This window comes from Babylonia areolata, chromosome 12 (assembly GCF_041734735.1).
Source record: "Babylonia areolata isolate BAREFJ2019XMU chromosome 12, ASM4173473v1, whole genome shotgun sequence".
Classification (NCBI taxonomy): Eukaryota; Metazoa; Mollusca; class Gastropoda; order Neogastropoda; family Buccinidae; genus Babylonia; species Babylonia areolata.
The window spans coordinates 8403441-8421006 of NC_134887.1; the positions used below are offsets into that span (position 1 = coordinate 8403441).

At 43.2% G+C, this 17566-nt stretch overlaps 1 protein-coding gene across 1 annotated transcript in view; it reads right to left on the reverse strand.

Moving 5' to 3' along the window:
- Window positions 1-17566, reverse strand: part of LOC143288371 (ATP-binding cassette sub-family C member 9-like) — a 91716-nt gene that overhangs the window by 27833 nt on the left and 46317 nt on the right. The window contains exons 17-26 of the mRNA XM_076596771.1: window positions 16329-16424; window positions 14877-14961; window positions 13950-14030; window positions 11661-11798; window positions 10228-10352; window positions 9318-9411; window positions 6011-6143; window positions 2145-2500; window positions 1587-1753; window positions 122-191 (exon numbers count right to left, since the gene is read on the reverse strand). Coding sequence (XP_076452886.1) covers window positions 122-191; window positions 1587-1753; window positions 2145-2500; window positions 6011-6143; window positions 9318-9411; window positions 10228-10352; window positions 11661-11798; window positions 13950-14030; window positions 14877-14961; window positions 16329-16424 — 1345 coding nt within the window. The remainder of the gene's footprint in view (window positions 1-121; window positions 192-1586; window positions 1754-2144; window positions 2501-6010; window positions 6144-9317; window positions 9412-10227; window positions 10353-11660; window positions 11799-13949; window positions 14031-14876; window positions 14962-16328; window positions 16425-17566) is intronic.

The following is a 17566-nucleotide window of genomic DNA, read 5'->3' on the forward strand; positions in this document are numbered from 1 at the left end:
ATTTAAAAAAAAAAAAAAAAAAAAAAAAAAAAAAAAAAAAAACACACAACTGTCATTGGTAGTGTCAATCAATCATCTTTTCAATCATGATCTCTGCAGCTGTCGTCAGCTGATCTCTCACCTGATCGATGGAAGTGATGTCTGCAGAGAATCGATTGAGGATCCTCCCGCTGGGGTTGGTGTCAAAGAACCTGGAAGAAACACTTTCAGTTTCAAGGCAGGGTCACAGTGTGCGGACTGACTGACCCATATGAGTGGAGTGATGGCCCAGAGGTAACATATTCAATCGACAATACACGATAACATGTGAAGGAAAGTTGGAGAAGGAGACCGTTCAACATTTATTCAGAGAAAGATTTGTGAACGCCTCATCACTTACTGGATTATGCCCCAAACTGCCATAAAAATATCAACAAAATCAGTCCGAATTCACAGTTAAAAATAATAAACCATGAGAGTTAATACCCTTGATGAAACGTAAAAATTTCCAGTCTTGACTTTTCTCAAAATGAAGTCCTTTTCACTTCATACGACATTTAGAAGTACTTGTACTTGGCTCTACACGTTATTATTTTAACAAAATACTCAATTTTCATATCACGTCCGCCTAGGAAGCGAGAGAATCTGAGCGCGCTGGTTCGAATCACGACTCAGCCGCAGATATTTTCTCCCCCTCCACTAGACCCTTGAGTGGTGGTCTGAATGCTAGTCATTCGGATGAGACGCTAAACTGAGGTCCCATGTGCAGCATGCACTTAGTGCATGTAAAAGAACCCATGGCAACAAAAGGGTTGTTCCTGGCAAAATTCTGTAGAAAAATCCACTTCGATAGGAAAAACAAATAAAATTGCACGAAGGAAAAAATACAAAAAAATGGGTGGCGCTGTAGTGTAGTGACACACTCTCCCTGGGGAGAGCAGCCTGAATTTCACACAGAGAAATCGGTTGTGATAAAAAGAAGTACAAATACAAATACGCTACACCACATGTGTGAGACGAAAATAAATGAACAAATAAATGAATAAAAAGAAAAAAAAATAATAACAGAAATTCAAATAAAAGGGGGCAGATGCCTGACCTGCACATGAACCCAGAGTGCAGGTCAGGGCTTTGTGAACTTACCCTGTGTTTGAATTAATCACTGGCATGAAATGAAATATGATAAATGAAACAAGGTAAATAGACAAATGGATAAATAGAGTAAAGCATAATAATACTAAAGACATGTGGAAGGTAAACGACTGAAATAAGAGAGGAACAAACATGTCTAATAAAACACACACACACACACACACAACACACACACACACAACACACACACACACACACACAACACACACACACATACACACACAACACACACATACACTCTCACTCACAAACTCAAATGTATATGCACACTCACACATACATACATATACAAATGCACACTCACACACACATGCACACACACACAGTCTCTCACATGCATGCACACACACATACACACACACACTCTCTCTCTCTCTCTTGCTCTCTCTATCACACACACACACACACACACTCCCACCCACCCACCCAAACTCAAACATCCCCTGAAACCTCACCTCATGGGCAGGTGCATGACATTACGCAGCATGTTGACGTACAGCACCTTGCCTCCATAGGTGCCAGAAATGAGAACGATGAAAGTGGCGAAGAAGGCAGCAACGACCGACGTGGACGACAAGCAGACGTAGGTGGTGAGGAAACGACTGCCATCGAAGGAGGCTCCCTTTTGAACATAAATCGTGATGAAATAAACAAATAAGGGGGAGAGTGTGTATCTTACACCCTGTTTGGTTAAATATATATATACTTACAAAGTCAAACTGATGCAAACTATGCTTATTCCTTCAGCCAGACAGCAAACCAACTGGCCTAGTTTGCATCACTTTGACATAGTACAGCATATGTCACCAAAAAAAAAAGTGTTTATACAAACACTGAATCTCTACACATGCTCACTCTACACACACACACACACACACAACCACCCTACCACTCAAACACACACACACATACACACACACACACCCATCCACTCACCCCCACACACACACACCCCACCCACACACACGTACACACAAACAAAAAACGCACACAAAAAAACAAAATCCACCCACCTGATTAGAATTCGGTACAGTCACGTTTGACGTGACCAACAGACTACTGACGTTCCCGTTCCCATTCCCGTTCCCGGCGCTGTTGTACGCACGCACCCCCCCACCACCACCACCACCACCACCGCCCACTCGCTGCGAGGAGTGGTTCCGTGCGGCAGCGTCCGAGGCGCCGGACCACAGCGTGAGCCAGTAGTTGGAGCTGACGAGGATGCCGTGGTAGACGAACTGGAAGACGATGCTGACGATGCACAGCGTGGCGGAGCAGGCCTTGAAGTAGCGCAGGTAGACCGACAGCGCCACTGCTCCCGTCTCCTTGTGCTCCTGCTTGATCATCCGCCCCTTCTCCTCCGCCGTCTCTGTCGTGTGGGCGTTTGTGGGGGACAGGGACAGGGACAGGGACAGAACCACAGGGACGGGGTGTCAGTACAGCTGTCAGCGTGCGTTGGATTATGAGTAAGTGAAAAGATCAGCGTATGCAGGATTTTTATAACACAAAGTGAAGTGATGGGTGTATGCAGGGCTGTAACTCAAAGTGAAGTGATGAGTGTATGCAGGGTTGTAACTCAAAGTGAAGTGATGAGTGTATGCAGGGTTATAACTCAGTAAAGTGATGAGTGTATGCAGGGCTGTAACTAAGAGAAGTGATCAGTTTCAGTTTCAGTTTCACTTTCTCAAGGAGGCGTCACTGCGTTCGGACAAATCCATACACGCTACACCACATCTGTTGAGCAGATGCCTGACCAGCAGCATAACCCAACGCGCTTAGTCAGGCCTTGAGTGCATGCTTACGTATTTGTGTACCTATGAAAGTGGATTTCATTTTACGTAATTTCGCCAGAGGACAACACTCTCGTTGCCATGGGTTCTTTTTCAGTGCGCCAAGTGCGTGCTGCACACGGGACCTCGGTTTATCGTCTCATCCGAAAGACTAGACGCTCAGTTTGATTTTCCAGTCAAACTTAGGAGAAAGGGCGAGAGCGGGATTCGAACCCACACCCTCACGGACTCTCTGTATTGGCAGCTGAGCGTCTTAACCATTCTGCCACCTTCCTCAGTGTTATAACTATGTAAAGTGATGGGTGTATGCAGGGTTATAACTCCGTAAAGTGATGGGTGTATGCAGGGTTATAACTCAGTAAAGTGATGAGTGTATGCAGGGTTATAACTCAGTAAAGTGATGAGTGTATGCAGGGTTATAACTCAGTAAAGTGATGAGTGTATGCAGGGTTATAACTCAGTAAAGTGATGAGTGTTTGCAGGGTTATAACTCAGTAAAGTGATGAGTGTTTGCAGGGTTATAACTCAGTAAAGTGATAAGTGTATGCAGGGTTGTAACTAAGAGAAGTGATCAGTGTTATAACTCAGTAAAGTGATGAGTGTATGCAGGGTTATAACTCCGTAAAGTGATGAGTGTATGCAGGACTGTAACTAATAGAAGTGATCAGTGTTATAACTATGTACAGTGATAAGTGTATGCAGGGTTATAGCTCAGTAACGTGATGAGTGTATGCAGGGTTATAACTCAGTAAAGTGATGAGTGTATGCAGGGTTATAACTCAGTAAAGTGATGAGTGTATGCAGGGTTGTAACTAAGAGAAGTGATCAGTGTTATAACTATGTAAAGTGATGGGTGTATGCAGGGTTATAACTATGTAAAGTGATGGGTGTATGCAGGGTTATAACTCAGTAAAGTGATAAGTGTATGCAGGGTTATAACTCAGTAAAGTGATGAGTGTATGCAGGGTTGTAACTAAGAGAAGTGATCAGTGTTATAACTATGTAAAGTGATGAGTGTATGCAGGATTATAACTAAGTACAGTGATCAGTGTATACAGGATTATAACTAAGTACAGTGATCAGTGTATACAGGATTATAAGTACACTTATCAGTGTATACAGGATTATAACTAAGTACATTGATCAGTGTATACAGGATTATAACTAAGTACAGTGATCAGTGTATACAGGATTATAACTAAGTAAAGTGATCAGTGTATACAGGATTATAACTAAGTACAGTGATCAGTGTATGCAGGATTATAACTAAGTACAGTGATCAGTGTATACAGGATTATAACTAAGTACAGTGATCAGTGTATACAGGATTATAACTAAGTGCAGTGATCAGTGTATGCAGGATAATAACTAAGTACAATGATCAGTGTATACAGGATTATAACTAGTACAGGATTATAACTACGTACATTGATCAGTGTATATAGGATTATAACTAAGTACAGTGATCAGTGGATACAGGATTATAACTAAGTACAGTGACTAGTGTATACAGGATTATAACTAAGTAAACTGATCAGTGCATAAAGGATTATAACTAGATAAAAAAAATTGATCTGTGCACACAGTATTATAAGAAAGCTGATCAGTATCTGACTCATACAAAAGCTGTTATCTACAGTCACTGTGATGTTTGTGTTTTTGACTTTTTTACATTCATTATCAGTTGTTTCTCTTGTTGAATGAACTATTTCCCTTTAAGGATGTCAATAAAGTAATTTTGATTTATTGTACTTATGTTGACATTAAATACTCATCACTGATCCCAACTGGAAACGGAGTATGGCGAGGTAAAAATGGTCATATACGTAAAAGCCCATTCGTGTATGTATGAGTGAGTTTCAGTTTCAGTTTCAGTAGCTCAAGGAGGCGTCAGTGCGTTCGGACAAAACCATATACGCTACACCACATCTGCCAAGCAGATGCCTGACCAGCAGCGTAACCCAACGTGCTTAGTCAGGCCTTGAGGAAAAAAAAAAAAAAAAACCAACCGGGGGAATAAATAATAGATAAGCTGACATAAATAAATAAATAAATAATAATTATAATATAGAAACAGGTAGTAGTAATAATAATAATAATACTAATAAAATGATAATAATAAAAAATAAATAAATAAATAAATAAGACAACAATGGTGATAAATAAGCGAATAAATGTCACAGATATGAAAGCACAGTCAAATGGTGTGGTATGTATGAGTGAACGTGTGAATTGCAGCTCACGAAAGAAGAAGAAGATTCCATCCTCCATCTAACCTCTTTCTCCCTACAAACCATCCAACCCCCAAAGCCCCTTTCCTAGCTTTCTAATTATCTATTTTAAATAATAACACTCCATTGTGAAAATTAATACGATAATAATTATCTACAATCACCAGTATGTGTGACAGGTCATTTCAGAAACTTCCTCCTCTTCCTCCTCCACTGCTCAGTGTATGGAGAAGTACAGTGCTACCGATATTTCTTTTCTTTTTCCTGGGGTATTTTGGATGTATTTGCTTTCCTATTAAAGTGGATTTTTTAAACAATTTTTGGGGGGATCAAGGACAACCCTTTTGTTGCCATGGGTTCTTTTACATGAGCTAAATGCATGTTGCCCACAGACTTTGGTTATCATCTCATCCTAAGGACTAGCTCCCAGACAACCACTCAAGATCTAGTAGAAGGGACAGTATACGTTGGTAATGTCCAATTTTAGCATCCTAAATTCCTGGAGCGAAATGCACGGTATATTTCATCATGCATATTGCAATGCAGGCATGAAGTATAACACAAATAACAATCATCTGACTCTTGTCATCCACTCTCAGTGGGTAAACTGTGGTGTGAATTGCCTGAAACACCACTGTCATAACCCCTTACTGACCTGATAACGACATTAGACGCTTTCCTGTACAGCCGTCAAAACTGCAGTTACTTCTTTCTTCTTCTTCTTCTGCGTTCGTGGGCTGCAACTCCCACGTTCACTCGTATGTACACGAGTGGGCTTTTACGTGTATGACCGTTTTTACCCCGCCCTGTAGGCAGCCATACTCCGCTTTCGGGGGGAAATAACAGTTACCATCTCACCTGTGTTCTCTTTCTCCTCCTCCCCTTCCTCCTCCGCCTGCTCCTCGTTGCTGGCCTCCGTCATGACGGACATGTGAGACATCTGCGACATCTTGCGCGAGTTGATCACCACGCCAGGCACGCTCAGCTGTGACTGCAAACATGACATGCGCTGTTGTTGATTTCAACAAATCTTTTTATTTTTTTAATTTCGTTTTCTTACCTGTCTCTTTGCTTTAGATATTTCTGTGCCACCCGCAACTGCATCGGAGGTGGTTTAGAGGACATGCGATTTTTGTTTTTTGGTGATTTTTTTCTTTAATTTCTGTCCATTAATTACAGGAGTTTCAAGGAATGTCTGATGCTGTTTTTGACAGATTTCTTTCATTTGATTAACACAGGATTTTACAAGTCATGTCATGTTGTTGTTTTTTTACATCAAGTTTCATTCCATTCTATTTTCTGATCTACCTTACTCAGATACTTCTGTGCTTTTTTTTTTCTTCTTAATTCATTTTTAATACACACATAAGAAAAATGAAAAATAAATATATATATACAGACAACAGATAGGTCACCAGGGTAATTCATAGCAGGAGCAATGTTAAGCCTTCAGTACCTATACACGATTAACAATGCTGGTAGCAGGGCAAAACTGGGAAGTTTTTGTTACTCCATGACGTTTTTCTCGCTTTCTTTATGAATCATAAATTATCGTTTGACTGGTATCTTTTCCGGTGCTCTGTTTCTTTTGACAATGACTGCATGCGCACATGCACGCTTGTTCCTGTGTGATACGTGTCTGACTCGCATGTCGCTGTAAAGTGCTTTGAAAGGTTTGAAAGCACCATGTAAATATATTATTATTATTATTATATTATTTGTATTTGTATTTGTTTTTTTTTAGCACAACACATTTCTCTGTGTGAAATTCGGGCTGCTCTCCCCAGGGAGAGCGCATCGCTACTCTACAGCGCCACCCATTTTTTTGTATTTTTTCCTGCATGCAGTTTGATTTGTTTTTCCTATCGAAGTGGATTTTTCGACAGAAAATTTTTTTTGCCAGGAACAACCCTTTGGTTGCCGTGGGTTCTTTTATGTGCGCTAAGTGCATGCTGCACACGGGACCTTGGTTTATCATCTCATCCGAATGACTAGCATCCAGACCACCACTCAAGGTCTAGAGGAGGGGGAGAAAATATTGGCGGCCGAGCCATGATTTGAACCAGCGCGCTCAGATTCTCTCGCATCCTAGGCGGACGCGTTACCTGTAGGCCATCACTCCACATCATTATCATTATCAACATCACTATCATTAAAATGTACAATGTAATCTTTTGAGATTTGTTTCTGACTGATGTATCATTATAAAGTGCTTTGAGAAGTTTGAAAACACCATGTCCATATACTATTATTATTATCATCAACATTACTATCATGACAAAGTAGAACGTCTCACCTGTACAGACGCCGGGCAGTTTGAAAGCACCATGTAAATATACTATCATTATTATCATCAACATTACTATCATTACGAGGTAGAATGTCTCACCTGTACGGAGGCTGGGCAGTTTGAAAGCACCATGTAAATATACTATCATTATCATCATCAACATTACAATCATGACAAGGTAGAACGTCTCACCTGTACAGACGCCGGGCAGTTTGAAAGCACCATGTAAATATACTATCATTATTATTATCATCAACATTACAATCATGACAAGGTAGAACGTCTCACCTGTACAGACGCCGAGCAGTTTGAAAGCACCATGTAAATATACTATCATTATCATCATCAACATTACAATCATGACAAGGTAGAACGTCTCACCTGTACAGACGCCGAGCAGTTTGAAAGCACCATGTAAATATACTATCATTATCATCATCAACATTACTATCATGACAAGGTAGAACGTCTCACCTGTACAGACGCCGAGCAGTTTGAAAGCACCATGTAAATATACTATCATTATCATCATCAACATTACTATCATGACAAGGTAGAACGTCTCACCTGTACGGAGGCCGGGCAGTTTTAAAGCACCATGTAAATATACTATCATTATCATCATCAACATTACTATCATGACAAGGTAGAACGTCTCACCTGTACAGACGCCGAGCAGTTTGAAAGCACCATGTAAATATACTATCATTATCATCATCAACATTACAATCATGACAAGGTAGAACGTCTCACCTGTACAGACGCCGGGCAGTTTGAAAGCACTATGTAAATATACTATCATTATTATCATCAACATGACAATCATGACAAGGTAGAACGTTTCACCTGTACAGACGCCGAGCAGTTTTAAAGCACCATGTAAATATACTATCATTATTATCATCAACATTACAATCATGACAAGGTAGAACGTCTCACCTGTACAGACGCCGGGCACTTTGAAAGCACTATGTAAATATACTATCATTATTATCATCAACATTACTATCATGACAAGGTAGAACGTCTCACTTGTACAGACGCCGGGCACTTTGAAAGCACTATGTAAATATACTATCATTATTATCATCAACATTACTATCATGACAAGGTAGAACGTCTCACCTGTACGGAGGCTGGGCGGTTTGAAAGCACCATGTAAATATACTATCATTATTATCATCAACATTACAATCATGACAAGGTAGAACGTCTCACCTGTACAGACGCCGGGCAGTTTGAAAGCACCATGTAAATATACTATTATTACTATCATCAACATTACTATCATGACAAGGTAGAACGTCTCACCTGTACGGAGGCCGGGCAGTTTGAAAGCAACATGTAAATATACTATCATTATTACTATCATCAACATTACTATCATGACAAGGTAGAACGTCTCACCTGTACGGAGGCTGGGCAGTTTGAAAGCACCATGTAAATATACTATCATTATTACTATCATCAACATTACTATCATGACAAGGTAGAACGTTTCACCTGTACAGACGCCGAGCAGTTTGAAAGCACCATGTAAATATACTATCATTATCATCATCAACATTACTATCATGACAAGGTAGAACGTTTCACCTGTACAGACGCCGAGCAGTTTGAAAGCACTATGTAAATATACTATCATTATTATCATCAACATTACAATCATGACACGGTAGAACGTCTCACTTGTACAGACGCCGGGCACTTTGAAAGCACTATGTAAATATACTATCATTATTATCATCAACATTACAATCATGACACGGTAGAACGTCTCACTTGTACAGACGCCGGGCACTTTGAAAGCACTATGTAAATATACTATCATTATTATCATCAACATTACTATCATGACAAGGTAGAACGTCTCACCTGTACGGAGGCTGGGCGGATCAAGGGGTCATAACCGATGCCGCTGCTGCTGCTGTGCTTTCTCTCCACCGCTAAGTGGTCCCCTGCCTCTCCCCTGGACACAGCAACTTCACACATGCATCTTTAGATTGTGTGTGTGTGTGTGTGTGTGTGTGTGTGTGTGTGTGTGTGTGTGTGTGTGTGTTAGTGTCTATCTGTCTGTGTATGCATGTATGTGTGTGTGTGTGTTGTGTATGTATGTGTGAGTGTGTGTGTATTTTAGTGTCTATCTGTCTGTGTATGCATGTATGTGTGTGTATTGTGTATGTGTGTGTGTGTGTGTGTGTGTGTGTGTGTGTGTGTGTGTGTGTGTGTGTTAGTGTCTATCTGTCTGTGTATACATGTATGTGTGTGTATTGTGTATGTATGTGTGTGTGTCTGTGTGTGTCTGTGTGTGTTTGTGTGTCTGTGTGTGTGTATATCTGTGTGTCTTTGTGTATGTGTGTGCATGCATCTGCGTGTATGTGTGTGTGTGTGTGTGTGTGCACATGCACGTACATCTGTGTGTGTCTGTGAGTGTGCATAACTATGTTTGCAACTTTAAGAATGTGCAAACATGTGTAAGCGAACGTATATAGTATGGGTGAGAGAAAGCAAAAGAGAGAGACAGCGAGAGAGAGAGAGTGAAGAGAGCAATAAAATTTCAGAATTTCATGACATACCGGAACAATGTTCAAATGCTATACAATTTTGCTCCTCTGCCTCTCGTAAAAGAAAAGAAAAAAAACACCCCAAAAAACAGCAATAAAAACCAAAGTGTGCGATAGCTGAGTGGATAAGGTGTCACACTGTCAACTTGAAAGGCCTACACTTTAACCACTCGGCTATTGCACCCCTGGGAGGGGAAACAAAAATTCCTTGAGAGACTCACTTGTGTTCGGAAGCACGGGCGTCCCTGATTGCTTTCCTCCAAGACTCATAGAGGTCTGGATCAAACTTCTTCACATCTCCCACCTTCCCTTGGTAGTATACCTTGCCATCCACCATCACTACCACCTGTACAGACAGATTTGTTGTCAGTGGTGGGTGTGTGTGTGTGTGTGTGTGTGTGTGTGTGTGTGTGTGTGTGTGTGTGTGTGCACTCCTGTAAGTGGGTAAAAGCATGCATGGCACACGTTAACTCACATATTAGCAATGCTAACCATCACAAAAACTCACAGAGACACACACATCCAAACACACACACACACTGACCTGACTGGCGCGAGGCAGGTACTGCACATGATGCGACATCAGGATCAAACACACACACACTGAGACACACACATACATACACATACACACACACATACACACACTGAGACACACACAAACACACACACTGACCTGACTGTCATAAGGCAGGTACTGAACGTGATGCATCACTAGGACCACACACACACACACAGACATATAGACACACACACTCACCTCCCCCCCACCCATACTCCCCACCCCACCCCACCCCCCCACCCCACACACACACACTGACCTGACTGGCGTGAGGCAGGAACTGCACATGATGCATCACCACGACCACACACACACACACACACAGACACCCCCATCCCCCCACCACCCACCCCCCCACACACAACACACACACACACACACACACTAACCTGACTGGCGTGAGGCAGGTATTGCACATGGTGCGTCACCAAGACCACACACCCACCCATCCCCACACACAACACACACACACACACACACACACACTAACCTGACTGGCGTGAGGCAGGTATTGCACATGGTGTGTCACCAGGACCACACACCCACCCATCCCCACACACAACACACACACACACACACACAAACACACACACACACAACACACACACACACACACACTAACCTGACTGGCGTGAGGCAGGTATTGCACATGGTGCGTCACCAGGACCACACACCAACCCATCCCCACACACAACACACACACACACACACACACAAACACACACACACACTCAAACACACACACACAACACACACACACACACACACTAACCTGACTGGTGTGAGGCAGGTATTGCACATGGTGCGTCACCAGGACCACACACCCACCCATCCCCACACACAACACACACACACACACACACAAACACACACACACACACACACACACACAACACACACACACACACACACACACACACACACACACAAACACACACACACACACACAACACACACACACACACACACTAACCTGACTGGCGTGAGGCAGGTATTGCACATGGTGCGTCACCAGGACCACACACCCACCCATCCCCACACACACACACACACCAACACACACACACAACACACACACACACACACACTAACCTGACTGGCGTGAGGCAGGTATTGCACATGGTGCGTCACCAGGACCACCGTCCTCTTCCTCTTCACCAGACGTTTCAAAATGGCCTCCTCCAGTATGTGCCGACCCGTGTGCGAGTCCAGTGCTGACAGGGGGTCATCCTGTGTCACGATGGAGATAAAAAAAAAACCCACAGGGGTCATTACTTTCACTGCGTTTCTTCTTCTTCTTCTCCTTCTTCTTCGTTCATAGGGTGCAACTCCTATGTTCATTTGTATGTACATGAGAGGGCTTTTACGTGTGTGGCTGTTCTGACCTTGCCATGTAGGCAGCCATACTCCGTTTTCAGAGAGTACTGTGTTTCAATTCAGTTTAATTCCTTTTTACACAAACCTAGGGTAATCTTCTTTTTCTTTCTTCTTCTTTCTTTTTTTTTTGGGGGGGCTGCCCCATCATCTGCACCGTTTCAGTGGCATTACTCTCACGCAGCTCATTCCAAACCTAATCCTGGATTCGTCTGTTGCAGTCCAAGCACCGGCAGTCCACACGGAGCCATTGATGTCAGGCCACCAGGAGGCCACACACCAAAGGAGACCCTGCACAAACCTTGGGTAATCTCTCGAGGCCTGCCCAGAGCACTGAGTTTAAGCGAAGATCAGGCATCTGTTTTTTTGTGTGTTTTTTTCAGCAGATGTGGTGTAGCCAATATAGATCAGTCTTCAGGCTTTGAACACCTCCTTGAAGCTGGAACTGAACACAGGGTTATCCTATCAGGATCGAAATAAACACGGTATCATCCGGCCTCAACACACACCTGTACATATCTGCTTTCATGGAAGTCTAAAGTGTTGGCGTGTGGTGTCGTGTGTTGTGTCTTTCTTCTTCTTCTTCTTCTTTGTTCATGGGCTGCAACTCCCGCATTCAATCTTATACACAAGTGGGCTTTCAGGTGTATGACCATTGTTGCGGTTCGTCCGTCGGGATCGACGAGGACCATCTAGTCATCCTGGGGGTGGGTGGGTTGGGCTCTGTGGGTGTGCAGATGACTGGTCAGGCCAATCCGCGCCCGGAAGGTTCTGACGCAGTGTGGACAGGGGATGGTGGCGACCGTCGGGGACTTGCTGGCACTGCTTTTCCTGGCCTGTCTGCGTTGCTCTGCTGCAGCGATTCTGTTGGCCTCACAGGATTTATGGACAACTGAATGCCACTTTGGTCTGTCCATTGCATTCAGCTCCCATGTGTCGTGGCTGATGTTGAAGGCCTTCAGAGAAGCTTTCAGAGTGTCTTTGAAGCGCTTCTTTTGGCCTCCATGGGAGCGCTTGCCATGTTGGAGTTCACCGTGCAGCAGTTTCTTGGGGAGCCGGTGGTCTGGCATGCTAACTACCATTATTACTCCTGCCATCAAGGCGGTCATTCTCCATTTTCAGGAGGCACGATGCCAGGTGTGTTCTTGCTTCCATAACCCACTGAACGCTGACACGGATTACAGGATTTTTAACGTGCAAATTTGATCTGCTGCATGCGTTTACACATGAAGAGTGGGGATTCAGGCACTAGCAGGTCTGCACATCTGTTGACTTCGGAGATCGGAAAAATGTCCAACCTTTACCCACCAGAGGCCGTAACTGGGATTCGAACTCGGGACCCTCAGATTGAAAGTCCAACACTTTTACCACTCAGCTCTGTTGCACTGGTGTGTTGTGTGTACTTCTTTGTATGTGTGTGTGTGTGTGTGTGTGTGTGTGTGTGTGTGTGCGCGTTTATGAGAGTGTGTTTGTGTGTGTGTGTGCATATGTATATGTGTGTGTGTGTGTGTATGTGTGTGTATCTGTGTGTGTGCGTGTGTGTGTCTCTCTGTGTGTGTATGTGTGTGCGCATGTGCACACACATGACAGTGTGCTTGCCTTGTCACTGACATATTCCATTTATCTTGCTCGAAAGTCTTGAATATAGTGCCCTAAGATGTCAGTCTATGCACCCATTGTTTCCCACATATATCAACCGGAAGTGCTCTGAGCACCTGTGCTACAGAGGTTGAGTGCATTAAAAATACCCATTCTTTTTTTTTCTTTTTAAAAAAAAAATGAATACCCATTAAAATTATCAATCATTATTACATCATCACCATGTTCGTTCATTAAAATCATCAATCATTATTACATCATCACCACGTTCGTTCATTAAAATTATCAATCATTATTACATCATCACCATGTTCGTTCATTAAAATCATCAATCATTATTACATCATCACCACGTTCGTTTCAAACTCTATCTCCCAGCGCTAACCAGGAAAGCTAACCCCAGCTCACCATGACAACGGTGTCTGCCCCAGAGTACAGGGCCCTGGCGATGGCCACACGCTGCTTCTGGCCCCCGCTCAGGTTGACCCCCTGCACAGCAGCAGCAGTTAGCGTCAGTGTCAGGTCAGACACACACACACTGTGCATTTCATCTTTTTTTATCTTTATTTTATATATGTATTCTTATGTCTTGTAGTTTTGTTGTTGTTGTTTTTCAAACAAAAAAGCGTGAGCATGCATGGAAGCGTGTGCATATTCATGCACATGCAAAAAACATACAACACACCCATGTACACCCATACATGTGCGCGCACACGCGCACATGGAAGCACACACACACTCACACACACACACACACACACACACACACACACACATACACACACACACACACACACACAAGCACACACACCTTCAAGTGACCAGGAGACGTAAAAAACTTCTACAACAGGGTACCCACATTATCAAACACACACACACACACACACTCACACACACACACACACACACACACAAGCACACACACACACACACACAAGCACACACACCTTCAAGTGACCAGGAGACGTAAAAAACTTCTACAACAGGGTACCCATATTATCAAACACACACACACACACACACACACACACACAAGCACACACACACACACAAGCACACACACCTTCAAGTGACCAGGAGATGTATCAAACTTCTACAACAGGGCACCCACATTATCAAACACACACACACACACACACACACACATAAATGAACACAGAGAGAGGTACACACACACAATACACACACACACACACACACACACACACAAACACCCAACACACATACACATTCACACACACATGCACAACATTAACACTCACACACACACACACACACACAGCAGATCCAGCCACTCAGCACCGTACACAAACTGTCCGTCTCCACAGTACTCACCTTCTCACCGATTTCTGTGAGGTCAGCGTTCGGCAGCTGCTCCAAGTCAGGCTGCAAGGCGCAGGCCGCTATCACCTTTTTGTACCTGAACACCGCACACACAAGGACAGTTTTTAGTTGTTTCTGGGCACAAGTAGATTAAAAAAAAAATTTTTTTTTAACTCTACTTGTTCTCAACCCCCCCCCCCTACTATCCTCCCCTCCTCCCCCCCCCCCCCCCCCCACATTTCTGCCTGCCCTCCCTATTAAAGAAAAGAGATAAGATTAATGAAAGTAACTAGCCATGAAGCAATGATAAGTCATTGTATTACTTCACTGCATAAGTAGAAAGAGAGGAAGCATGATGTGACTGTTTCATTACTAACAGTAAGAAGAAAGAAATAGCAACAAGTCAACGGCACACTTCGTTGTATATTCATGTGGAGTGATGGCCTAGAGGTAACGCGTCCGCCTAGGTAACTAGAGAATCTGAGCGCGCTGGTTCAAATCACGACACAGCCGCCGATATTTTCTCCCCCTCCACTAGACCTTGAGTGGCGGTCTGGACACTAGTCATTCGGATGAGACGATAAACCGATGCACTTAGCGCACGTAAAAGAGCCCACGGCAACAAAAGGGTTGTTCCTGGCAAAATTCTGTAGAAAAATCCACTTCGATAGGAAAAACAAATAAAACTGCACACAGAAAAAAAATACAAAAAAATGGGTGGTGCTGTAGTGTAGCGACGTGCTCTCCCTGGGGAGAGCAGCCCGAATTTCACACAGAGAAATCTGTTGTGATACAAAGAAATACAAATACAAATAAGTAGTAAGGGAGAGACGGGCGGAATAGCCGAGTGGTTAAATCGTTGGACTGTCAATCTGAGGGTCCCGGGTTCGAATCACGGTGACGGCGCCTGGTGGGTAAAGGGTGGAGATTTTTACGATCTCCCAGGTCAACATATGTGCAGACCTGCTAGTGCCTGAACCCCCTTCGTGTGTATATGCAAGCAGAAGATCAAATACGCACGTTAAAGATCCTGTAATCCATGTCAGCGTTCGGTGGGTTATGGAAACAAGAATATACCCAGCATGCACACCCCCGAAAATGGAGTATGGCTGCCTACATGGCGGGGTAAAAACGGTCACACACGTAAAAGCCCACTCGTGTGCATACAAGTGAACGCAGAAGAAGAAGAAGGAGAAGTAAGGGAGGAAAGAGGATGTAACTGTTTTATTACAGACAATAAAAAGAAATAACAAACCAGCAGCACGCTTCATAGTGTGAGCAGTAACGGAGGAAAGAGGGTGTAAAAACACTGATAACTGTTTTGTTCCTGACAGTAAGAAGAATTAAGCAGTCACACAGTTCCTACAGAGAATTTTATAACAATAACAATGGAATCCCCAAATTTACAGTGATTTAGTCATCAGCGCTCACTCTGAGCCACACCAGTCACTCAGTGGCACTTACTTCCTCCACACGTAGGGCGACCCAAATAAAATGTTGTCCCTCAAGGAAGCGTTCAGAAGCCAAGGTGTCTGAGAAACGTAGGCCACTTTCACGTCACTGCAACACAGAGAAGAAGGTCAATTCTTGTGTCACTTTTGCATAACCAAACTCAGGATCCTTGCATGTACGTAACAGGCAGCTTGTATAGAATTGGGAGCGAAATGAAACATGAAACATTAAGCCTCGGTGAAGAAGGCAGCACACTATTAAAATAAACTTTGTCATATCTAATTACATATATACTGATCTACAGACACAGACATATGTCATCATTCCAGCTGAATTTGCAGCCTGCAAACAAGTAAACAATGCACACAAAAATCATCAACATATATCCTAAATAAAGAAATATATATATGTATATGATAGCAATGAAATGGTTTACATCACTCCAATTTTTTTTTTTTTTTTTTTTTCCCCTCAAGGCCTGACTAAGCGCGTTGGGTTACGCTGCTGGTCAGGCATCTGCTTGGCAGATGTGGTGTAGCGTATATGGATTTGTCCGAACGCAGTGACGCCTCCTTGAGCTACTGAAACTGAAACTGAAACTGATAAGGGATGCTTCATGGAGTGGCACAAAGAGACTGAATGGAGCAGTGTCCCTTTGGTAATGAGTCCAACAACAAAACAAGTGTCCATGGGTTTGAGTCAGATACGCAGACCGAGAACTTTACTTCCCACTCCACTTGATCTGGAGTGGTGGTCTCAGCCCAAGTACATTTTGATGAGACAATCAATCGAGATCCTGTGTGCAGCATGCACTCCGTGCACGTGAAAGAACCCATGGGAAGAAAAAGGGTAGTCCCTGGCAAAAATTCTGTCGAAAAATCCGCACAGAAAAAAAACACACACTTGCAGACGAAAAACAAAAACCAAAAAAAAACCCCAACAACCCAGAAACTATGGGTGGCATTGCATTGTAGTGACATGCTCTCCCTAGAAGAGAAAGCAGCCTGAATTTCACAGGGAAACTGGTTGTGACCAAAAAGAAGTTCAGTTTCACTTTCTGAAGGAGGCGTCACTTCATTCGGACAAATCCATATACACTTCACCACATCTGCTGGGCAGATGCCTGACAGCAGCATAACCCGATGTGCATGTTAGGCCTTGAGTGCATCCATATATCTATATATATCTGTCTGTCTATCTATCTAGATTTGTGTGGATTTCTCACTACAGAATTTTGCCAGAGGCCAACA